Source organism: Lathamus discolor, chromosome 10, assembly GCF_037157495.1.
Source record: "Lathamus discolor isolate bLatDis1 chromosome 10, bLatDis1.hap1, whole genome shotgun sequence".
NCBI lineage: Eukaryota > Metazoa > Chordata > Aves > Psittaciformes > Psittacidae > Lathamus > Lathamus discolor.
This window is the reverse complement of record NC_088893.1, coordinates 12,083,726-12,108,186: the sequence shown is the minus strand read 5'-3', so window position 1 is coordinate 12,108,186 and position 24,461 is coordinate 12,083,726. Positions and strand designations below refer to the sequence as shown.

At 46.5% G+C, this 24,461-nt stretch overlaps 1 protein-coding gene across 4 annotated transcripts in view; it reads left to right on the top strand.

Annotated features, from left to right (window-relative positions):
- NSD1 (nuclear receptor binding SET domain protein 1) overlaps positions 1 to 24,461 on the top strand; it is a 63,585-nt gene that overhangs the window by 29,945 nt on the left and 9,179 nt on the right. For all 4 annotated transcript variants that reach the window (XM_065690275.1, XM_065690274.1, XM_065690272.1 and 1 more), the window contains 15 exons: positions 755 to 864; positions 1,955 to 2,024; positions 2,388 to 2,506; positions 7,147 to 7,290; positions 7,715 to 7,838; positions 8,398 to 8,598; positions 9,978 to 10,157; positions 10,487 to 10,643; positions 10,939 to 11,144; positions 11,678 to 11,790; positions 14,386 to 14,655; positions 15,986 to 16,102; positions 17,280 to 17,421; positions 17,871 to 17,977; positions 21,031 to 21,235. In XM_065690275.1, coding sequence (XP_065546347.1) covers positions 755 to 864; positions 1,955 to 2,024; positions 2,388 to 2,506; positions 7,147 to 7,290; positions 7,715 to 7,838; positions 8,398 to 8,598; positions 9,978 to 10,157; positions 10,487 to 10,643; positions 10,939 to 11,144; positions 11,678 to 11,790; positions 14,386 to 14,655; positions 15,986 to 16,102; positions 17,280 to 17,421; positions 17,871 to 17,977; positions 21,031 to 21,235 — 2,265 coding nt within the window. The remainder of the gene's footprint in view (positions 1 to 754; positions 865 to 1,954; positions 2,025 to 2,387; positions 2,507 to 7,146; positions 7,291 to 7,714; positions 7,839 to 8,397; positions 8,599 to 9,977; positions 10,158 to 10,486; positions 10,644 to 10,938; positions 11,145 to 11,677; positions 11,791 to 14,385; positions 14,656 to 15,985; positions 16,103 to 17,279; positions 17,422 to 17,870; positions 17,978 to 21,030; positions 21,236 to 24,461) is intronic.

Sequence of the window (24,461 nt, the reverse complement as noted above, 5' to 3'; positions counted from 1 at the left end):
CCCAAGCTCTGTGTTGGCAGTCCTGCTTTGAGGATGATGCCATGGTGTTCACTCCATCAGGTGTCCGATGCATAAGTGTTGTCATGGAAAGGACACAGCCAAGGCTGATAAAGCAAGCAGATGAACAGGGTGGGATGGGAAGCAGGCTGTTTCTGTGGAGTGTCTTGCACTCATAGCTTTGTTTTTGTTGGTCGTTCTAAGTCTATACCGTTGCCAAAATCAGTGTGGATGAGCCTAGGTCTAGCAATTTGTTACCTTATGAGTGCCAGCAAAAACCTTGAGTAGGAAATGGTGCAGGTTACAGCTAGTTTGTTTGGGGTGTCTTTTCCCAGGTACTTCTAACCAGGAGCATGTCCTTTAGTCTGTTTACTATGTGCAGCATGAATCCTGGTGTGAGTAGCGTGGGAGTGGAGGCAGGGCTGATTTGTCAGTGGTAGGACTGGTTTATGCCAGATCAAAGTGATTGGGAAATCGTGGTCTGAATTGTGCTGCCAGGATGGTTACCTGCTGGCATTGACTCTTCTGTGGGTGGATTTTCATATTGAGGTTTACCCGAAGGGCATGGCAGACTGAGGTCCATTTCTCTGGAAGTTGTACAGAAACAGGTGATTGGCACCTCTGCCCAAGGAGCTTATGATCACAGAGACAGGGTGAAGCTGGTTGTTTTGAACTGTTGGCTGATACTTGGTTAATGGTTCAGTCTGAAGGTAAGAAAAAAAAACGTGGTTATCTGATGTGAAGAGTTTCATTTCAGGAAACTTCGAAAGCAAACGTCAGAGGAAGCCTACTAAAAAGCTCTTGGAATCCAATGATTTGGACACTGCCTTTATGCCAAAGAAGGAGGAGTGGACTCCCCCAAAGAAGGTACTTTCCTTCCAGCTCTTTTGAAAACCAGATAGAAAACGAGCCTAGACAGCAGACCCTGCTGAATGAGACACAGTGCAATGGGCTGTGGTTTTCTTGTTGGCTGTGGCCCAGGAGCAAAGGTCCACCCTTCCCAAGGGTGCTGGTTGCTGTGTTATAATGAAGAAATCTCCTGAACATAGATGTGTTCCCCACCCCTCCCGACTTGTACTGGCGATGGGGTAGTCTTGGCTGTAAAATCTTTTCATCAGTTTATATGGAAAAAGAGTCATCTGGATGCTGGCTGGGAAGGTGTGAGCAGAAATGTTGTGCGCAGAGGCTTTCTGTCACTGTTGTGGTTCAGCTTGAGCTTGAATTTAAGGCTTTGTCCTTTTCCATCAGATTTCCTCTGAGCAGTGTTTCCTTTGTTACCTTCCCAAGTGAGCTGGTGAGTGGTACGTAAGTGCAGAGCCTGTAGCAGGATAGAGGCTTGAGTTGTATTACATGTAGCATACTGTGATTGGTGCAGATTTTAAAAGAAAATGCTGCTTTTCTCAAAATGCTGCTTTTCTCCACTAAACACTTGATATTCAGTGACATGGCTTGGAAAAAAAGTGACTTACAAAAAGGTGGAGTATCTGCACAAGACTTGTGGCTATTGTTTCTAAGGTTGATTAATAACCGTTTTCCTCCTTTTTCTCTTTGTGTGGCACAGCCTTAATACAGTTATCATGGTTGCAGTAATGCAGAGGCTGGTGTATTTCAGACTTGAGCTCCATGAAAGTGTAAAACCAGAAGCAATTCTCTCTTCCCAGCAGCTTACAGGGTGTTAGCAGCCTTCCTGGGAGAGTCCAGGAAACAGTGGATGATGCTCGGGAGCACAATACGGAGCAGACTCAGCATTCCTCTCCCTGCCCAGGGGCTGACTTTTCCATGTGGGATCTATTGCACACACTAAGCGAATGTTTTCTTGTAAAGTCTCTAATCACTGATGAATTTGTGACCCGAGCCGTAAGTTACATGTTGCAGTTGTTCATAAGGGCTTTGAATGGCTGAGGAACCTCCATCTCTGATTTGCATCTGATGACTTGACTCTGTTGTGTACTTGCAGGGTACTGGCCTTTCAGAGAGTGACAGCTCTGAGCTCTACTCACCAGCCCACTTGTCAGACCTGGGAGAAGGTAAGTGAAGACTGTTGGTGACATGTGGGAGGAGGTAGTTACCAGTGTTTTATTAGCTATGTGTAAGCTTTGTGTTGGTAGTGTTTCTTCTTTCATGCTGGGGGCTGCCTCAGGAAAGTCAGTGATACTGTTCAGCAGCTTAGAAAAAGAAGCTGAAACCAGTGTGAATTGGTGGTCCTCTGATGGTCACAGGAGAGAGGGCAGGCTGCCTGCAGGCTGGTATTACCCCAGCCCTTATGCCTTCAAAGACAGCAGGATCCAGCCTGAAGCTCTCATAAAGGGTGTAAAACTTGCCGGTGGCGCCTGCATCAAGGGAGTAATTTCTCTGCATTTTCCTTGACTGTTTTTTCCATTACATCCCAGCTTCTGAAAAACTCTTGGAGAAGCAGCGGAAGCGAAAGAGACAGCGCCATACCTCTACTGCAGCGCATTCCAAGAAGGAGAGAAATGAGGAGGGGCAGGGGGAGACCCCACACTCTGAGGTACTGTTGTGTCTTCCTACACACTATCAGCTCTGTAACCTGTCTGCTACTTCCCAGGGCACTTTGCAGAGCCTAGGCCAGTGCATCTTTGTCTGGGTGGTGTGTCTGTTGGGAGTTATCCCACTGATGTACTTTCATGAGTTGGGATTGAAGCTGAAGATACCAACTTGATTCAGTAGCTGTTTTGTGATGACTGCTTAACTCGGGCTCAGTTTTTAAGCTGCTGCTCAGCTGATTCTCCTGGAGAGAGTCTGTTCTGTTCTGGTGGAACCAGGGTTAGCCTGGCATCTTGCTTTGCACCTCAGAAGGTCTAACTACTGTAAAAGGTCTTCTCTGGTGGTGGTGGTGGGAATCTTTCCCACACCAGTATGATGCACAAGCCCTAGGCTGTGGACTTCCACTCCTCCTTCTGCTTGCACCCGCATGGCAGTGTGAGCTAAGGAGCACATTGGAGGGAGTGGATGGACCTGTCTGTGACTGCTCACAGAAGCCTCTTGATTACATTCTGCCATCCAGCAGAAGGGGATAACTGGGGTGGCTCCCTTTTACTGCATCCCAGTAGAGTTGGCATACAAATATCTCTGACAAGCACGTTTTGCCTTTTAGGAATGAGCCAGGTGTAGGGGAAGCAAGACTTTTCCTGGGAGAGGCAGGACACGGCTGGGCCTCTCGCCATCGCCTCTCACTTCCAGTGGCCCAGGTTCAGGAGCAGGCTGTTCTGTCAGGATAGTCAGTATGTATTTCAGGAGCCAATTATAGACATATATTGTTCTATTTGTTGTTGTAATACAGCTTCCAGGAGAGCACAAACCTCACACCCCTTAAAGACATGGCAACCACCCTGCTGCTACTGCTTTCTGAAGTGGTTGTTTCTGTTGGGGTTGATAAAGTGGGGTAATACTCCTGGGCTCTGCAAGCCTTCCTGTGATGGTGTTAGTGCTCTTGCTGAAGTATGCTCATCTGGAATCATGTCAAAGAAGCTTGTACAGATATCTCCGCCAGTGCTGGGAGGGGGCAGTTAACACTGTCTGTTGTTAGGTACCCACTAAGAGACAGCACATTCTCTGTGAATCTTTTATAGGGAAGATGCAGAGCTGCAAAGTAGCTAGGCCATGGCTCTGAATCCTGCACTCACCATTCACTGCAGGGGAAGCCCAGGGAGTCTTAACTGCCTCCAGCCTTAGATATCTGTGTTGAATACCTGAAGTTAGGTATGGTAAACCATGCCAGAAATAAAAGGCAATGCTTGGCACCTTTTGCCAGCATCCATTTCTCTGTGGTTGTCTCTTGAGCCACTGTGGTGAGTGTTCACCCCTTGGCTTAGGTGAGTGCATGGGTACTGGTAAGTATTGGGGTGCTGTGGAGATGCAGTTGTGCTTTCATGAGGAGTTTGGACCAAGCTGATCCGTTAAGTGGCTTTCCACACACCAGATAAGGAGCTCCACTTTGTGCTGAACAGTGGTGCTAGAAGAAATATATGCAGTCTGATGATGCAACGCAGTGAAGCCTTGGATCCACCTGCCCTCTGAGGAAAAGAGGGCATAGGAAAGCACGTCCGCCTGGGCTGAACTAAGCAGCTTTCTCTGTCCTTGTTTGTCTGTGGAGCCAGGAGTGCAAGTTTTACAACATCAGGGCAGCAAGAGACTGAGAGAAGGGAATGGAAAACGCTGTTGAAATGATTGTCAAGGTTGTGAGCCAAGGTCAGGCTGTGTCAAAGAACAGGCATTTTGAGGATGTGCCAGACACAGCAGCAAGAGGTAGCTCTGGAAGAAGACCCAGGATAAAGAGACCTGCCCTCTGTAGGAGGTATGTAGTTTTGCAGTACTTGTGCTGGGTAGAGGAAGGAAGGGGAAGCAGTGTGACAGGTCTTTTGAGTGATGGCCTTGAATGGCAATCCGCTTCTCCCTGTTCACAAAGCACAAGTATCTGGCCTTACCCGTCCTGCCTAGCTCTGACGTTCCCTTCCCTGTGCGGTTCTGGGAGCAGAGGCTGGATCTGAGGCTAAGATCCTGGCATGTGAAATGTGCAGACTGGACAGCTGTTCGCAGAACCAGAGAGGATGGGTTTAGGCTGAAAGAGCAGGGCTAGAGCATGCTGTGCCACACTGAGCAGTGCGGGCCCAGTTGTTAAGGCAGCATTGCTGCTGGCACATCCTTTCACATCTGAAGAGGGAGTTGCTGTTGTGTGACTCGTAGATGCGTTTTAGTTTCGCATTCCATTAACGTGTGAAACGTGGCTATCAGGGTTCAAACCAAGGTGTCCTAACAGCTGTGTTAGAAAGTGGCCAGAAAGATGGAAAGATGAGCCAGTTCTAAATCCCTCATACCTCTTGTCTGTAGCAAATTTCTGTGTGTATGTCCTGCTTCCAAAACACTGTTTTGAAACCTTAGCTACAGCAGGAAGCCAGTGCCACTGACCACAGGACGGGTGGTGCTTGTTTACCAGCACCCTGCCTCTCCTGACAGGGACCTTGGGGACTGTGAGAGGGGTGATACCACTTTGTGTCTGTAACACCGGGGCCCCAGCATAAGCAGAAGCTGTAGCTGACATTGTTTGCCCATTCCAGTAGCTGATTAACCCTGCTCTTGTTCTTCGTTACAGTGACCCCTGCAACCCTGAGGTCACTGCTGAGCTGAGCAGAAGAGGGAGCACCTGTGTAGGAATAGGAGTACCTGAGCTGTAACCAGTCCTTGGAGCACCAGTGGCTGGTGCAGCTCCTGGAGCATCCAGGAACCAAAGCAAGTGTTTGGGCCAGAGGGTTGCCTTGCTGCAAACCTCATAATTCCTAGGAGAAATAGAGCTGCAAGAGCAGAAGTATCATAGCAGTTAGCTTGAGAAGATGCTATTGCGTATAAAGGCAAAGCTGGCTGTTGTGGTTTTAGATGATCTTTTTACCAATGCCATAGAGACATTTCCCTTCCCTTTGCCAGGGCTGTGTGGTAGGGTGGCAGCAGCTTATGTGCTCATTATCAGTATCCCACAGGCTGCATCACTGCTAGCCTTCCAGTGAGACTGTGATCATAGGCTCTACACTGTATGGGATGTTGGACTGGCAGTAGTTCGCAGCTGGGACTTTGCTCTTTTTGTTCTCAATAAAGGCAATTTATAACATTTATCTTTGTATTGTGTGCTTTAATATACTGCCAGTGCACCTGTACATCACTGCTCCACAGAACTCACATGGCTTTAAAATATCCCAAAATAAAACATACTGCTTTATTCAGGGAAAACAAGCAAAAGCAACCAACAAAATAAAGCACCAGGCAAAAGAGGCATCATTATCTGACTAGAATCTCAGCTCCAGGTTCTTCCAGCTTTAAACTTTGGGAGATCCTTATGTCCTTATTTTTCGCAGGATAATAATGCATTTAGAGGGCATTCAGTTAACCTTACAAGCTTTAGTAGCACCATAGCTCAGACTGATGCTTTCTCATATGGAAAATGGTGCAAAACTCCCTCATAATGGTTAGCTGAACATCTGCCACCAAGCAGGCTTGAAAGTATGAGAGTGGTGGCTGCTGCTGCTGCAGCACTTTGTATTCCTCACAAGGTCTTTCAGTTGTACAACAGACAGTCGGTATGGTTTGGTGACCCAGGGAGGGACTGCCACATGCACACTGAGATCACTCAGCTAACTGCAGTGAGCTGGGGTATTGAAAAAATGGCAGAGTCCTTAAAATGTTCTTGCTCAAAACACTTGGCTAAAGGCATCCCATTGGTGCAGCATCAATGGCCCTTAAGGCATACTAGGCAACACATACTGTTGTGTTGCCTAGACTGTACTAGAGGGGTCTGGAAGTTGGTGGGATCGTGCTTCTTAGCTCTTGATTGCCTGTCCTGAGAAAATGGAAGGCAGGGTTGCAGTGTTTTGTAGTAGGTCTTAAGGATACCTGTTGCTCTCCTTCAGCTAACAGTGTCTGGGCAGGTCCTATGAGCACACTGTAAGGTGTCCTTTGACCTTGGGGTGCCTATTGACTTGGCCCATGAGGGTGAGGTTGGCCTTTATCTTTGGAAACTCATGTTCCTAGCAGGATGCTCTTTCACCAGTAGATATAAGTCAGCACTCTGATACTCATACAGGACAGATGCTTATGAAAGACTCACAGGCAGGGTGGTGGTGTAAGTGCTCTGCTGCACTGTTCACTTTGGTGTTGACCAGCTAGTTCTTGCTAACACAGGCACTTGAGTACTTCTGTGCCTATTATTTGTGCCTATACATGGAGGTAAAATGTACAGAGACGAAGTGGGGGCATGTCTGGCTCATTTGCTGGATGCCAGCTGTAATAAAATTTTTCATTTGCATTTCCAGTGCCTGCAGGATGCTTCAGACTATCCCAGCCTGCCTCATTTGTTCCTATGCAGGGCAATACCTTTTTTCCCTCAGCCATGACTTTTTCCTCAGAGGGGGGTTACGCACAGAAAAGTAATTGTGTTGAGTGTGTGTTTTTTTTAATGATGTAGTAATTTAAGAGCTCTTTCCTTTCTTGTCTTTTGGTGGAACTGTATGGGGGATGTCGTCTCCAGGGTGGGTAACATACAGACCAGCTGCCAAACCTCTGTTATGTGCTTAATGGCTGAATTTGTCATTTCGAAGTGGACAGGACCCACTGACATCCCTGATTCTGGATTTCTTTTTAAAGGGGGAGACATCAGTTCATGGGACTGCTGCCAGTCCCAAAGAGGGAAATGAAGAAGGGTCAGAGAACGACCATGGCGTGCCTTCATCTAAAAAGATGCAGGGGGAGCGTGGAGGAGGAGCAGCTCTCAAGGAGAATGTGTGTCAGGTAGTGTCCTGGAAGAAATCTCTTTGAAACTTAACCATTCTAAAGTGGTTTTGTGCAAGTTCTGGAACATACCTGGGATTATCTGGTCCAGATAAGCCCAGGTAGCCTCAAGGTGCTTTTGTAGAATTAACCAGCTCTTTAATTCTCTGAATTGAGCCTTTTCTCTGCAATTTGCTCCCCTCCTGCTGAAGTTCACAGGTTTTTAGAGAGATGCAACCAACATAGGATTCATTTTAGCCGACGCATGGTAGCAAGGACTGGATGGCAAATGGCAGTGGTGGTGCACAAACCACCTGACCTAACTGATACGAGGAAAGCTTAGCTTTTTTTCTGATCCCTGCTGGCAAGCAGATGGGTTGCTGCTGTGTGGGATGAGTTGGGAAGGGGGATGCTCAGAGCTGACATTGTGCTTCTTTCTCTGCAGATCTGCGAGAAGCCGGGGGAGCTGTTGCTGTGTGAGGCACAGTGCTGTGGTGCTTTCCACCTGCAGTGCCTTGGGCTCTCCGAGATGCCAAAGGGCAAATTCATCTGCAATGAGTGTTCCACAGGTAGGGCAGCTTTTGTGAGTGCAGGACAGGGTGCTTGCTGGTGCTTCCTTTGCCATAGTATTGTGCCTGCAGTAGAGCCACTAGCTAGCTTTCAGTCCTCTGATTATTGGCTTGATGTTTGATAATGACTTTCTAGTTAATTGGTCTTGCTGTTGATTCAGACATGTGGGGTGTGAAGAAGTGAATGAATGTCCAGGATTCATGAAATCCTGGGAAAGAGAAGGGGAAATTTTTAGCTGGGACTAAGGAGAGAGGGCTGGTGGGGAGGATGAGTCTGGAGCAGGCTGGAAATGTGGGAATGTCTTAAGTAGGGTTGTCAGGTTTTGGTTTTCTTCATACTGTTCCCTTGGCTGATATCACAGCTAGAATAATACTTTTATTTGATCTGGAGTTCTGTTGCAGCTGCAGGCAAAGTGAACCTGCTGCAGAGACCTGTGCTTTGGGATAGGTAGAGCCGGTTGGAAAGTTGTGCTGTGCTCGTATGTAGCCTGGTGGAAGTGACAGATCTTCATTTAGTCCTTTCGTGTGACTGATGTTGCATCTGCTGCTCTTTCTCCAGGGGTCCATACCTGCTTTGTGTGCAAGAGCTGTGGGGAAGATGTAAAACGGTGCTTGCTGCCCCTCTGTGGGAAGTACTACCATGAAGCCTGCATACAGAAGTACCCACCCACAGTCTTGCAGAACAAGGGCTTCCGATGCTCCCTGCACATCTGCATGACTTGTCACGCTGCTAACCCAACAAACATCTCTGCATCTAAAGGTACCAAAATCTTGGAGGATGTTCTAGGAGATGTGGTCAGAAGCCTTTTCTTTGTTTCATGTCTGGTCCACTAGCTCTTTAAGTGGATTTTCTGTCCTTGACACAGTGCTTTGCTGTAGGGAGGAATAGCTTCTCCCAGGGGAGCGGAAAGGGAGGTGTCAATGTGCGAGGTTACTGCTCATCAGCACTCCTGATGGTCAGACACGGCACTAAAATATTCTCCTCTATCCAGACACCTGGATGCCTGCACATCCAACGGTGCCACATTGCCTCTGGCTTTTTGAATAAGTCTCTGGAGCTGTACTGGCACTCATGTTTCTCCTACCTACTTTTCAGTGTGCTAATGCTGCAAATGGTGCCTGCTTAGCAGCACTGGCTATGGAGACAATAACACAGAGAGCAATGTAGTAAAAACTACGATCTTGTTGTAGTTCTCCTTTTTTATAGTGCAAACTCTTGTCTTGTAGTGACACCCTTGGGATGAGACTCGGGCAAATATTTGTTTGAGCTGTTGGCAGCAGAACCTTGACCTTTATCTCACATGATTAAACTTAGAACGTTTATGTGTTTGTCTTGTATATCTGCTTCTCAAGCTGCCTTACTTTAAATCCGTGGTATCTTAAGATGAGTGACAATAAGACCAGCTCAATTTTTATCCTCAGGGTCTGTGTTAAAGGTGTTTGGGGGGGATTTTTTCACCACATACCAGTATCTGATGTAGAAGACAACACAGGCCTAAAGCCCACAGCTGACAGCTTCCCCACTGAACATTACATTGTGTTCTTCTGGCTGCTGCTTCTCAGTGGTCAGATGTACCTGTTTCCTCCCACCTCTTCTTGTTTATGGTTTCCTGTGAGGAACTGAAAACAGGCGCTCAAAAACCTTGGGTTAAATTAGGCCCGTGGGCGCAATTCTGAATTCTCCAGTTTGGAATTTCAGGGTAAAATCTGATAAAGTGGAGAGGCAAGTGCTGATGTTTTCAGAAGCTGCGCAGTTTGGTTTCATTATGTGCAGCCAAGTGCTTGGAACATCCCCCCTGTAATTACTGTCTGAGCTGATTTACTAGTTATTTGCGTATGATAGGAAGCAGTCCCAGTCTGTGAACTCTTCATGCAGGAAGTTTTTCACTTCTAAATAATAACAATTTTATATATGTTATATACAAATATAAAGGATATTCCTAGTTCTATTTATATTTTGTTAAATAACTTAAGAATCTAGTGAGGATGTCATGGTCAGGCAGTAGAAAAGGTCAGTTTCCTTTTAACCCTACAGTTGATGTTTTGAGTGTAGGTATCAATAGAGGCTGGTTTTAGCCAGAAACAAGAAATTATTGTCCTTTAGAGGCTCAGTGTGCTCCCAACATGTTCTGGTCCTAGGCCGCCTGATGCGCTGTGTGCGGTGTCCCGTTGCGTACCACTCCAACGACTTCTGCCTTGCTGCTGGCTCTGTGGTGCTCGCCTCCAACAGCATCATCTGCCCCAACCACTTCACTGCACGACGGGGCTGCCGCAACCACGAGCATGTCAACGTCAGCTGGTGCTTTGTCTGCTCGGAAGGTGAGATGGTCTGTGCTGGGCCCCCTCTCACCAGGGAATGCCCGCACAAGAAGCTGTTAGAGAGGCAGAAGCTTTGACCACTCGGAGCGTGCCAGTGAGATCTGCAGAGAACAGATTGCTTTCTTACACATTCCAGTTTCAGTCCAGCTTAAGGCTAGGACTTTTCTGGATCCTTACAAGGATTCTTTCTGCAGAATGGGTAGGGCACAACTTTTGAAAAGGGTGTGCAGAAGAGCATCGTGCCATTTTCTCAGCTGTGTCTCTCTGGAAGTGTGGAGTCCAGGGCTTCTGCACAGTGACTGATGAAATCCTCCTCCTTTTCTTTGCAGGGGGCAGCCTCTTATGCTGTGAGTCGTGCCCAGCTGCATTTCACCGTGAGTGTCTAAACATTGAGATGCCAGAGGGAAGCTGGTATTGTAATGATTGCAAGGCAGGCAAAAAGCCACACTACAAGGAAGTAGTCTGGGTGAAAGTTGGGCGCTACAGGTAGGTGAAGGTAGAACAGAGTTGTCCTCATCCCTTCTTCATGCAGTGCTCATGGTGATCGAGGTGAGAAGCTGCTCCTCTCCGCAGGGTACAGTGCCAGCAGCCTCTGGCTTTTTTCTGTTCAAGTAGTGGCTGGTAAAATGTGTACTTTTCTCCTCCAGTAGCCTCTTGTCTCCCCCACCCGCACTGATAGCGTTCACACACTTTTTCCCCATGTGTCCATGAAGTAGTGTACTTCAGAGTTGGTTGGAAGCTGGGAGTCCAGCTATTTCATCAGCCCTTCCCTGTGTTGCAGGTGGTGGCCAGCGGAGATTTGCCATCCTAGGACAATTCCTGTCAACATTCAGAAAATGAAACATGACATCGGTGAGTTCCCTGTGCTGTTCTTCGGCTCCAAGGATTACCTGTGGACTCACCAGGCCCGTGTGTTCCCTTACATGGAAGGTGATGTGAGCAGCAAAGACAAGATGGGAAAGGGCGTGGATGGCATATACAAAAAAGGTAACTTGTCTTCGTCCCCGGAGGTGCATGTTCTTTATCTCTTCATTCCCATTTGCAGAAGTGACTTTCTTGGAACAGAGAGATTTTCTTAAGAGTGAAAAGTGAAGTTAAATTTGTAGAATGAGCTGCTGCTTATCTGTCATCTAGTGCACTCAGAATGTTCATTGGTCTGACCCCCAGAGAGGGAGAAGGGTGTGCAGATCTTGAATACTTCTCCAGCTCTGATGTAGCCACTCTAAATCTGAGTGAGCTGCTGCTTTGTCAGCATCCCTGTGTCAAATACAATCATTACCTCTATATAAAAATGCACTTGGGAGCTGTGAATGCAGCTGCCTGACAGTTCGGATGCTTCATCATACATGGGCAGGTTCCTTACTGTAACTCTTGTGACTGCACTGCCTGGTGAACCTCTGCCTCTGAAGTACACAGCCAGGGAGGTTTGCTTGTGGAACTGGAAGCACTGGGTGAACACTGGCTCAGCTCCCTGTGAACAGAGGGAGCTTTTTCATAACACAGCCTATTCTCTCACATAGCTCTTCAGGAAGCTGCAGTAAGATTTGAAGAGTTGAAAGCACAGAAAGAACTGAGACAGCTTCAGGAAGACAAAAAGAACGACAAGAAACCTCCTCCCTACAAACACATCAAGGTGAGGGGGGTGGGGCAGGTGTGGAAGAGAAGTCTTGAGCTGTTGGTGCAGGTGATTTACAGGTATACAGAAACATTGCTACTGTTAGGGCATTTGGCTGCATTTTAAAGTCAGTTTGGTCCTCTTGGCATCTTCAGTCATCCTCCACAGAAAGGATTCATGTATGCACAGTGCTGTATGGAAGCTGGAGACTAGTAAGAGAGGTACTCTGATTTACTGGAACAGATCTGGACATCTCTGTGCTGTCCCGTATCAGTTGTGTGGTCTGAAGAAATGTCTCTACCTTGAGAACTTAGGGGAGAGTGCTAGTAATACACAGTATGCTCAAGTGCTGTGTGCTACGGATGGCAAGGTGGGCATCCCAGGACAGGCAATGGTCAGGATGCAGTGGAGCAGAGCTTTGTGGAGGATGGTAGCTCACAGTATCTTGCTTCATCCCTGCTGTTGTTCTGTATCCCTTCTTGTATGAGTTGGTGACTGGAGAGAAATACTAAAGCTTGATGTACCTTCTGGAATATCATATCAGCCATTTTGTTGAGTTTTGGGGAAACTCTTCATGTTTGGGCTGTATTTTGTGGTAGATCTAGAGCAGGAATTGAAGTTCTGTAGGATGGAGGTGATTTGAGGGGAAGGCTAGGGCCAGGCAGGTATATGTGCTTGAGATGTGGGTCCAGACTGATCAGAAACCTGGTGGCTCAGGACTGTGTTCTTTTTTCATTGCCTCTGTCAGCTCCTTCCCTTTTTTTATGTGGCAAGCTATGAAAGTTTTACTGACTGCTGGTGCTTTTTATGTCTAGCTGGGACTTCTAGGCAGGTGGGTATATCCTGCATAAGTTACTGTACAGTGTAAAGAGGATAGCTGAATGCTACGCCAGCAGTATTGGCCAGGCAGCTTCAGAGGAGGAAATACAGTTTCTCATTAAAGGTATTTTTAAGGTTGTCTGTGGCCACAACACAAAGGAACTTTGGAAGCAGTTTTGAGCCTTTGAAATATCCTTTTAATATAAATAATAACTGTCATGGTTATTAGCCGTGGCAGCTCCTGTTGAGTGCAAGCTCTTTGTGAAAGCAAAGCAGTTTGCAGGAGCATACAGTGGACTGGAGAGGGTTTCAGGGTGGAATAGCCAGAGCTGGCTGTGTCTGCTCCTGTCCTGGCCTTCTAAGGAGATCAGCACCTGGGAGTTCATTCCAGGGAGACGCGAGAGTCTGCTGCAAAATACACTTAGGATCCTTCCTGACATCAGGGTTGTGGCTAGTCCAAGCATTGCCCTGTTATGGAGCTGGTTTGGAACTAGCAGTGCCTCAGAGTAAGGCAGGCCTGCGGGGCACTTGTGCGTGCTGACACTGTGGTCACTTGGAGTGGCAGTGCCAGAGCCAGCAAGGACACTGCTGCCTGGACTGACCTAGTCCTGTAAGTGTCATCACTGAGTAAGAGATGGAAAGCACCTGTGAGTGTTGTCACTGAGTAAGAGATGGAAAGCACCAGAGGAGAGCACAAGAGTGACAAGGAAGGTGGGAGGCAGTACTAGGAGGAAGTGGAGACTGTGCTGAAGAGGCTAACCAGGGGTTTCTGCAGGGTTTGCTTTTGGAGAAGGAGGATCCAGGGCAGGCCAGCCTCAGGCAGGCTGCCAGCATAGAAACCTTGCTCTATGGGTACAATTAGGTAAATAATGTGGGGGCTGGAATAGTTGTGCTAAGTGATCCCCTCCTTTTGTGTTCTGAGGGAGGAGAGGAAGCCAATGGTACTGCTTACCCAGTCAAAGAACAGCGAGGAGCTTTTCTTCAGTGTCTCTCTCCAAAGTACTGACTCTGTTGCCCACTTTCCAGTGTTTGCTGCCTTTAACCAAAACCAAAGGACCCTGTTCCTCCACAGACATGCCAGTCACTTCTCCAGCTGGTGCTGCACTCTGCTTCCTTCTGGAGCAGTTTTTAGAGAGCTCCTTGCCTTAACTCTGAGCTCCTCTCCGGGCCTTCCAACCCCAGCCTTGGATAGTTTTTCTTTATTTCTATCTGCAGGACAGTGGGGCAGGAAGCTGAGTGCTTGTGGCCTGGTGCATAGGTAGGCCCTCTGCACTCTGTTGTGGGCATAACAGCCTGGTTTTGGTAGTGACAGCTGAGAGCACAAACCAGCTCGAAGGTAACAGGCTAAACAAAACAGGACTGTAAGGGAAAGCTGAGGAAAAGGGCTCAATGCAGGAGGCCAGGAAAGGTGCTGTTCCACATAGAAAATGGTTTGGTGTTGATCACAGGTATGGTGTGCACGCAGCAAGAGCGCTGAGCCACTTGAGTTGGATGTAGACACAGAGGTGATGGGAGGGGGACACTTGGCAGCCTCCCTTCTCTCCGGAGTCACAGAACACACACTGCATCAGTGGTGCTAATGGGCGACCTGCAGCCTCCTTAGCTCTTCCTTCTAACCCCATACCCCTCTTGAAATAGTGTGCCCAGAAGCACATCTGTACTTGTGTCCTATTGCCCCTCGCTGTAACTAGCTCACACTGCAGCCTGTCAGCTTGTGGACAAGGGTTGGGTGTAGAAGTGACTAGCAGGGTAACTGTTCTTCTTGAGAGCTGACATCCTGCATGTGCGTTCAAGGTGAACCGGCCGGTGGGTAAGGTGCAGATCTTCACCGCAGACCTGTCTGAGATACCACGTTGCAACTGCAAACCAACAGATGAAAACCCATGTGGCCTGGACTCCGAGTGCATCAACCGCATGTTGCTCTATGAATGCCACCCCCTGGTGTGCCCCGCTGGGGAGCGCTGCCAGAACCAGTGCTTCTCCAAGCGACAGTATCCTGAGGTACAGATTTTCCGCACACTGGCACGAGGCTGGGGCTTACAAGCCAAAACAGACATCAGAAAGGTACCTTCTCTGTTTCTGCATGTAGTTTTTTCTTGCTGCTTCTCTCTTATTCAGCGTTGGTTTCAATAGATCGGAAAAATTTCTGACTTCATAATTCGAAGATGACTTCTTGCCATAGAATGCTATTTAGGTAATGGATGAGTTTAACTTTTCCAGTCCTGACAAGAATGTTTTGGCTCAGATAACTAAGAAAATGGTTTGCATGTTGTTATCCCACATGGTAAGAAAGATTATTGCTTGATCTGTCTGCTTGTATGGACAACGGGCTTTGAGTACACCAAAACACTGGCCTGAAGACTGTGGTTAGGATTTCCATATGGGGAACAGTGATTATATCTTACCCATTCTTGAATAGCCAGGCTTTTCCAGCATGAGAATCTTGTATCAGAAACTGAGATCAGGGCTTGGCCCTTAGAAAAGGGTACTGTCTTGGAGATGGCTGTTGTTATTGCTGAAACTAATATTTCCAGCTACAGCACTTGCATTTGATTTTAAAATCCAAAGAATAGTAGTTCTGTGGACACACATCTGTGCTGAATGAAAAGGAAAAATGTTAAAGCAAAGAGAACCCCAAAGCTAAGGAAAGGTGAAATGAAAGAGGACAGATAGCATAGTAGGAGAAGAATGTCTGAAAAAGGAGTAGGGACAGCATGCTATGGGGGAGGGCTTGATTGCAGAAGGAGAAATGTGAATCTGTCCTGTTAAGGCTTTGCTGCCTGCTGTGATATAGGTTAAAGGGTCTCTCTGCTGTTCCATGTGCCTGGAAGTTATGTTTCACTTTCAGCAGACAGTGCGGAAACAGCAAAACTCAGTTACTTAATAGAGACACCTATTATCCCCACTGCAGCAGAGCTGGCGTTCCCTTTGATGGCTGGAGCATGGTCTCTGTGGTACTTCAGTGCAGGGAGCTCCATGGATCCACTGCAGGAGCAGTTGTCCTCGGTGCATCGTGCTGCTTGGTGTGGTTGGTCCCCAAAGGGGTATTGTTTCATGCTGGAATGTGGTTTTGCAGTGCTTTGAGCTTTGCAGCAGAGAGCTGGTTTTGTGGTTTACTTCTGCGCTGTCCCTGAACAGTAATTCTTTCCATAGCACAAAGATGGCTGTTGTTCAATTTATTTCAAGTTACTTCTTGAGTATATGAAAGGGATGTATGATTCAGGGCTCTTAGCGAAGATTATAGGTCAAACTGGCTGCAAAGCACATGGAGATATTTTTATGAGAAGGTTTCCGCAAAGGAAACAGGAACTAAGTTTTAGAACAAAGGTAGATGTCCCTTCATCCTGGAGGGAATTTGTCTCATCTTACCAGCTTGTTGTTTCCTCTCTGGCAGGGTGAATTTGTTAATGAGTATGTTGGGGAGCTAATTGATGAGGAGGAGTGCCGAGCCCGAATCCGCTATGCTCAGGAGCATGACATCACCAATTTCTACATGTTGACACTGGATAAGGTATGTAAAGGGATTTTTATGTTTGTTTTTGCCAGGATAATTTATAGAAGTTAAATGATAGCAAAGAAGGCACAAGAGCGGTCTTCTCCTGCAAGTAAAATTGGTGCTAAGAATTCGGTATCTTCAGGATGCTTCCCAGCAGCTGAACTCTGTAGGGTCCAGACCTGGGCTGGTGTGTGCCAGAGAAGGCATCAGCCTTCAGCTACACAAAGTACCAGGCACAGTGAGACCTTCATTTTAAGTTCAGCTCCCAGGTCTTGCTAACTTAAGTAAAGCAGTGGAGTCTGTTACACCCACAGACTCTTCAGTGGGTCCTGGAAGCCAGGTTGTTGGTGTGAGCTCCTGGCTTACAGGGGCAAGTACTTGTCAGATGCTTTCCATGGTTTTGTCACTCAACCTTGTGAAGATTAGAGGGAGACTGTGAAAGCAGGCACAGGAAGAAACTGTCAGGTGTGGGACAGGATAACAATGTGACTGCTTTCTGGCTCTCCCCTCTTCTTGCTGGAAATTCACAGACCATATCTTTTTCTCGTTGTTTGTCTGATGGGTGGGAGCAGGGGCAAAACCAAGTGTTAATATCTGTCCCATTATTTCAAAAGCAAATCTCAGTTGCAGCTGCCCTCTCCTCTCCAGCACAATCTAACAAAGTGGTAGTATGCTGTAGAGAAGTGTACCTCACACATTACATACTGTTCCTGTTTTATACGTTGACCTACAAGAAATAGGAACTGCTATTTCACTTTCAAGCAGAAGCTGGGGTCTGGAACCACCAAGTGCTGCCTTAGAAGCTTAGTGATTATCCAGCACTGACACCGCAGGGAGAGTTAACGTCCCAAGCAGCAGTAGGACTTCTCTGGCTGTTCAGGAGCTCTCGTATCTTGGAAAAGGAAGATGAAGCCGTGCAGGAGACTGTTTTGCTGTGTGATCTGCCAGTGTGTGTGGAAACTGGCTGGGTGTCTGTTGTTTTTCCAGGCAGCACAGCGACACCTGTCACTTACACTCGGTTAAAACACATGGATGAACTTGGATGCTTCACGAGCATCATCAGATGCCTCTAATGTCCCACGTTTCAGTACTGGTTAATGCTTTCTTGGTGTATAAACTGGGCTGCAGCGGTTTGAGCAACAAATAAGTTTATTAGCTGTGTGTTTCTGATTTTTCTTTCTTCCCATTCCAGGATCGAATCATTGATGCTGGGCCAAAGGGCAATTACGCTCGGTTCATGAACCATTGCTGCCAGCCAAACTGTGAGACTCAGAAGTGGTGTGTGAACGGTGACACGCGGGTCGGGCTCTTCGCAATTGTAAATATCAAAGCTGGTAAGAAACCTTGCTCTGGCAGTACCTGCAGTTAAAGCGTGGGAGTGTTTCTGTAAGAAAGGGGAGGGTTTGTAGCTCCCTGGGAAGATGGTTAATTTTTGTTTTCATATCAGCATTCATGAGCCTTAACACCAGCGCTGGCATAATGAAACACATCCATGGTATAAATGGAGGTTCCTAGTTACGATTTACAGGGCTGAGAAATGGAACTAAGCATGCTACAGGGTGGGGTGGAATGCCCTTTTTAGCTGTAGCATGTGGTAGGAGCATGGGGTTGCACTGAACTTTCAATCCACACAGATCTATGGGAGATGAATAGTTGGTATCCTTGTGTATTTGTGACAGTCATTTGTGGCATTGTATTTCAAAAGGGCTTTTATTTCAGCAGTGAGCCATTCTGCCCTGTAGCTCATTACAACTTGCTTGGTTTTGATCTGCTTTTGTGCCAGGGACTGAGCTGACTTTCAACTACAACCTGGAGTGTTTGGGAAATGGAAAGACCGTTTGTAAATGTGGTGCCCCAAATTGCAGTGGCTTCCTAGGAGTACGGCCAAAGGTATGGTGTCTCCTTTATGCTTTTTTTCTTCCACGTCACCTTTTTTCATAGATGTGCATCATTAGGAAGGGTGGCAATGTGGCCATGAGAACAGTGCTTGAAATGAGCTGAATATTCAAGTTTCCATTCTGAAAGAACAGATCTTAGACCTCAGTTATTAGAATTGCTAGAAATAATGAAAGGAAATTGTATTTTACACCAAAAGAGTAAATGAAAGATTTTTTTTCAGAATTTTCTGCTTATTATCATGGCAATTTCCGTGGCACTAGAGGAGCAAAGGACAGGCATGGGAAGGACTTCCTTCGGATAACCAGGAAACCACAACTGAGCCCATTTCCCAAAGTAAAGGCCTGAGTAAATTGTGAGCATGCATGAAAGGCCAGCAAACTTGCATTCCTTCAGACTAGAGGTGCTTTATTCTACATCACCATCTTTGCTGCAATAAGAAACTTTGGTTTTTTCCTTCTATTAATTAAACAACTGAAATTTACACATCAGACAGGCGTAAGAAATTTGCCATACACATAGTAGAAAAATCACTGGCTTTTAGAACTCACTGGCTTTTGAGAGCTTCATTTTGTAACTGCAGTGTTGCAGTAACAGGAATTGATTTCAGTTACCTCCTTGTGTGAGCTGGTTCTCACTGGGAAAAGGAAATTACAGGAGCAGTTGGCCAAGTTCTCAGCTGTCACCAGCAAAATCCATGTCTCAGTTGTTGGATTGTTTCAAGAGCTTCACCAAATCAGTCTGTAATCCCTCTGCTCTGGTATGTGGATACTGGTGGCTTACCCATAGTTAAGGGTTAAAAGCTCTGTTATACAGAAGGTTTTTTGAATTCTCCAGAGAACTTCGTTCTGCAGAAGAATTAACTTATGATAAAAAAATATAAATAATTGATGTCTTAAGGAGTTGCCGGATGAGCTGAATTGCACATCTGATGTACTTAGTTCCTCTTTTGGGGGGTTGAGATTTAAAGTTCAATTGATTTTGTGCTGCTCCTGTGTTATAAATGGTTTGATTGTCTTTTTTACCCTGAAATTGCAGGTTGCATGATGGAAATCAGAGAAAGGTGCCCTTTAGTTGGCATTGTGATGCCTGAGGCAACTCAGTCCGTCTTGATGAGATGGGCTGAGAAACAATGCCCAAGAAAACAGTACCGGGGTGGGGGAGGGGGGTGTCTTTTCTTTTTTCAAATTCCTCCCACAATAGATGCATTTTTAAGCTTCCTGAAGATACAGCAAGACAAGATTATGGTGTAGCTGAGTCTTCAAAGTGACCTTGCTAACTGGGATTGGGGAAGAATGCTTGGAAGTCTATTGTATTGAAGTGTGAATCGCTTGGTCCAGCTGTTAGACCTTGCCTTAGACATTCAAATTAGCTGTGAAAGGTTTTTCTTGTTGTCTTTGTAGTTAAATAGCAGAGGTACTAGACGCTGATAATAGGTGGAGTGATTTCACTGGCTGCATTTTCAGTGATAAGAAAGGCTTTACTGGTCCCCATTGTCAGTGGGAATGGTGGTATGGAAGGAGAAGTATCCACAGGTAGAGGGGAAGGGAACAATCCAGAGCTGTAACTCCCTAGTGGCAGGACAGCTGGATAACCGCTGTTGCCCAGTTATGAAATTGTAGGTCTGCAGACAAAGATTTTTAAATGTTTTGTTGGTTTTGGGTTTAGTCTTCATATGAGAGCAACAAAAATAGTGCCCAGTATTTATGCAGAACAAAGGATGCAAAAATTGCCTTGTGGGTGTCATCTCAGCACAGAGATGTTTTATGCCAAGAACCCATTATTTAGACATAGATATGTGGAAAATGACATAAAATTTAGCTCATGTCTGTTTAGGTAAACTGAATGGATAGTGCTTTGATAAGGTCACTGATTGGGGACAATTAGCATCATCTTTGTAGAGTGCTTGGTACAGTGAGAGGCTTAGCCTGGAGAGGATCTCTGCTAAGGAGGTTAGGGGTGGTCTGAGGAGCTAGTCTGAAGGGAAAGGCAGCCTTTGAGGAAGCCTTAGGCCAGAGAAGAGAGCACTTAAGCCATTTCTATGCCGATCTGGGGACCAGTTGTGGTTATTTCATTACTACCTGTAACACGGTTTTTGGAAGAATGATAATGTAACTGTAATATAAGAGTGTTGGAGAGGATGGGGCAGTTACAAAGGAGTAACCGAGTATAACTGGGAATGGGCTGGAGTTCAGAGATTCAGTACACCAGAGTACAGAGTGCACACCTGGAGGGTAATAGAAGCAAATCTGCCATGGTCATGAGCAGTGGTGGAGAAGCTGTTGAAGCAGTTCAGCTGCCACAGGACTGAGCTGCTGTTGTGATGTAGTTGTGAAAAAGGCAAATGGTGGCAGTGCTTTAGGAGAGAATTCCTATTGTTTTGGAGAAGTGTTGATGTCATTGTACACTACGTGAGGCATCATCTGAAGCAGTGTGTCTGGGAAAAATAAATTCACTAGGGGTAGAGAAGAGCCATTAGGAAGACTGGGGGTGCAGACTGTAACTTTGGTTTATGAGAAGGAGAGTATGTCCCTGTGGTTACTTCAGGGAGAAAGAAAAAACTGCCTGGAAAAGAGCAGCACTGACATGAGAAAAATATAGGTCCAAACTGATCAAAGATAAATGCAGGCTGAAAACAGGAAGAGGAGTGAGGAATGTCAAGAAGTGCAGGAAGGCTTCGGAGAGACTCTTCTTAAGTCATGGATGCAAGGAGATGTGACTGCTTTGAGGGCATGAAGCATGTGAAAGGTGACACAAGCTCAGTGACATCAGGCAGCCCCTGGCTCCTCATTCTGCTGTTGCTAATTGTATATATCCCACGTTTAACCAGGCTTTGGTGCAGCGTTTCCAGGCTCTTAAAGAGAGCTATTTGCTGTAGCAGATTGGTTGCCAAATATTAAGAATCATGTAGAGATGCTGCATACATTTTAGGTACAGCGGGCAGTGGGATTTTTATTTGCAGGGTTTGCAGTTACCTCCACTGTAGCAGGAAGGGAGCAGATGTAAGGGGCAGAAACCTGCATTAACTGACATTGTCTCACCCACAGAGCCAGCCCAACCTCAATGAGGAAAAGTCCAAGAAGCTAAAGAGACGGCCGCAGATGAAGCGCAGGTCGCAGGCGGAGGTGATGAAGGAGCGAGAGGATGAGTGTTTCAGCTGTGGGGACGGAGGACAACTGGTTTCTTGTAAGAAGCCAGGCTGCCCCAAGGTGTACCATGCAGACTGCCTCAACCTGACCAAGAGACCTGCAGGTCAGTGCTCCACATGCCTAGGCTCTGCTTGGGTCATGATGTTGATTCAGTGTTGCAGGCGCTGCTCATCACTTTGCACTCACTTTGCAGCATCTCAAAGTTTAGAGAAACCTTTCTTACATGGCCCATATGATACAGCCCTGGTTTTCACCCCAGTGTGACTGCTAAAAAAAGTGGATTAGTTGCACAAGGGGCAGCTGGTTCTTGCCTGAAAAATGGTACTTGTGAGCAGACCCCATCCTTGGGGCCTGGGAAAGGACAGTCCCAACGATAGTTGTGATACTGGTTCCTCAGATTGGTTATTTTCACAAAGTTGAAGGCAATTGAGTGAGTTGAATGGCGTAAGGAAAAGCACTGGTGGAAAATAGGAGTCACAGAAGAATGTGTTAAATGTCTGAACAGCCATGAGTTCATAGTAAAGGAAGAGAACAGTATCAAAGCATATCCTAGTTTGTGGTGAAATGGGGAAGAAATTTTAAATAAAAAGAGAAAATATTCCAGAAGTACTTCTGGTCGGGTACAGACGAAGAAATAGGCTCTGTGTATGAGGGTAATCCAGCTTTCACTTCACTAATAGGTTACTAAAGGAGTTTCTGTGACCTTTAATGAGTGTGCAGGTTTAGCAATGCTCAAGAAGTGAAAAAGTGTGACCTGAGTCTTGGTAGGCCAGTTAGCCTGATGTCTGCCAGGCCAGGAGGATGGGAAAGCTGATACAGCATCAAGTTCCTAAAGAATTAAATGGTAAGAATATAAACAATACTAGATGACAAGTTTTTAGGTACAATAACTCATCAACCCTAATTTAGGAGCTTTTGCTAAGAATAATAAATTCGGTTAATACAAGCAGCTGTGTTAAAATAATTTGTTTAGGGGGCTGTAAATCTTCTAATTCAATACTGAAGGCATTGTTGTAATTGGAAGCTCCATGTGCAGCTCTGTGCAGTGTTTCTGAACCCATTGGAGGCGGGCTGAGGAACATGGAGCTGAGCGAGCTCTGGAAGTAACTGCCAGGAGAGTCTCACTGCACGACAGGGAGCGAGAACTGGGTGTTCAGCATCTTTAGCTGTAACTTGGCCAGAGGTGTAGGAGGGCTAGTACAGTATTTTGTAGCTGACAGAAATTATGTTGTGTGTTAAGTCTGGGGGAGAATAAGGCATTTTTATGGAAGAGCTTGGGTTGCTCATTGAGCAAATGCTGTGAAAGCCAATGGAAGTGCAAGATATTCCTATGGAACGTCAACATTCCAGGTGAGGGAGCCCTGAATATCACCTCCCTGTTTATTTTCATGTGCTAAAACAGGGCTCTGTAACATCCTGGCAGGTTTTCCCATGCTGCAAAGTCCCCAGTAAAGGAGAATCCAGCCTTTCCCTTGCTTTCCATTTGAAAAGTTTCTCCTAACAGCCTCATTTGAACAAACAAAGGCTTGCCAGCTCTCCAGTGTCCATTTTTTTACATACTGGAAGGCTGTGATCTCCTTAGTCCTTTTCCACAAACACAGCCTCTCCTTGCAGCTCCTGTTTTACTGTTCTTGGTCTGCTCTGGACTGTGTCCCACTTGCCTACACATTTTTAGAGCTGGTAGCTCGGTTTTTAGCAGCATTGCAGCCAAGGCCTTGCTAACCCCAGCAGAAGAGAGTAACACAGTTTGTGTTTTACAGAAAATTTCTCAGGAAATGAGATCTGACTTGTTTTGCAAAAATAACTTTTAACGTTTGTCGTGTCTGTGATTTGCCCTTTCATCCTTGAGTCCTTATGCTGATTGCTTTTCACATACTTCATTTCTTCCTCCTGCAGTCCTGCTTTGCATTAGTCTTTATTTAATTGTAATTTCCTGGTGCAAGAGCATCTGTCCGGTTTAAATCCGGAGCCTATCTAGCCACATATCTGCAGTCCTTCACAGTCCTGTTGTTATCTACCCATTTCTGCAAGAGTCTTTGCTGTTCTGCTTCCAGAAATGTAAATTCAAATAGACTAAAATAGACTCCTGCAGGATGTCCCTGGAAATGCCTCCTCAGTTTGCCAGGAGATCATTAATACCTGGGTTTTTGAGAATCACTTTTCAGTCAGTTGTAAGCATTTTACTCCTGGGCTGTTATTTTCATAGCCTGCTCCTTGGAGTATCGTGCAGGACATGAAAGGTTCAGCACTTTTTCCTGCAAATGTTTCCTCTGCCAGGGGCATTGCTGTGGAGTAATTGGAATTTCCTGCTTGTTTGCATGTTACTAATTGTGTTATCTTACTTCCAAGAGCTCCCGGCTGTCTCTGGAGAGGCCAATTATTCATTAGGCCTTTTATCCTGTCAAAGACCATTAGAGTGGTTTGATAGGATTTATCTTTCCTGCAGTATACTGGCAGCTTTTGACTTTATTTTTCCATCGTTACTAATGACCTCTATAATAATAGTCCCAGAGTCTTTCCAGTGGCCAAAGTGAGTGTTGAGCATGGCTCTGTGGGATGTTGATGGTGTGGAGGGAGCAGCAACAGCCTGTGCTGCAGCACCATGAGCCTGGAAGGGGTAAATCATATGTAGTGTTAAACATCCCTGCTCTGAAAAGTGCTGAAAAATTGGAAGAGACATAGAAAAGCGATGTACCTATTTTGGGACTGGAACAGAAGCTTTGGACAGCCTTCAAAGGAGAGGAAGAACATGCTGCATGTTGTCTTCAGCCCTGGGGGAAAATCAGCATGAGAGAAGGGGAGTGGAAAGCCGATGTTGCACAAGTGCACTGAGAGATGTGCACAGCTGCTCAGTGCCATGCTGCAGTCATGCTCTCTTCCAGCCTCCCTGGAAAATGCTGGTAGCCAAAGCCACAGATGCATGGGCCTGGTTCAGGGAGGCTGGGAAGTGCTCTGGCCAGACTGGTGCTACAGCAGCCCTCCATCACTTGTGCTCTCAGCGTTTGCCTGTGTGAGGGCTGCTCCCTAGGAGCTGTGCTTCGCTGCAAGGCAGGGAGCCGCGTGGGCATGGAGGAGCATGCAGGCAGGAGGCATATTTGGAGGGGCAGCTACACTGGTCCTATGGGGAGAGGTCAGGAACTCGGCATCCTGTACACTGGATGCAAATGGTCTCACTGTTCTTTGTGTCTGAACTGGTGAGAAGCATTTGGCAGAGACAGCAGCAGCCTTGGCTGGGAGGTCAGGGGGCCTTGGCTGGGAGGTCAGGGGGCTGAAGAAGTGAGGTCATCTACAAGTTTAAAAAGCAGCAATCTCTGAAGTGTAATGTTGTT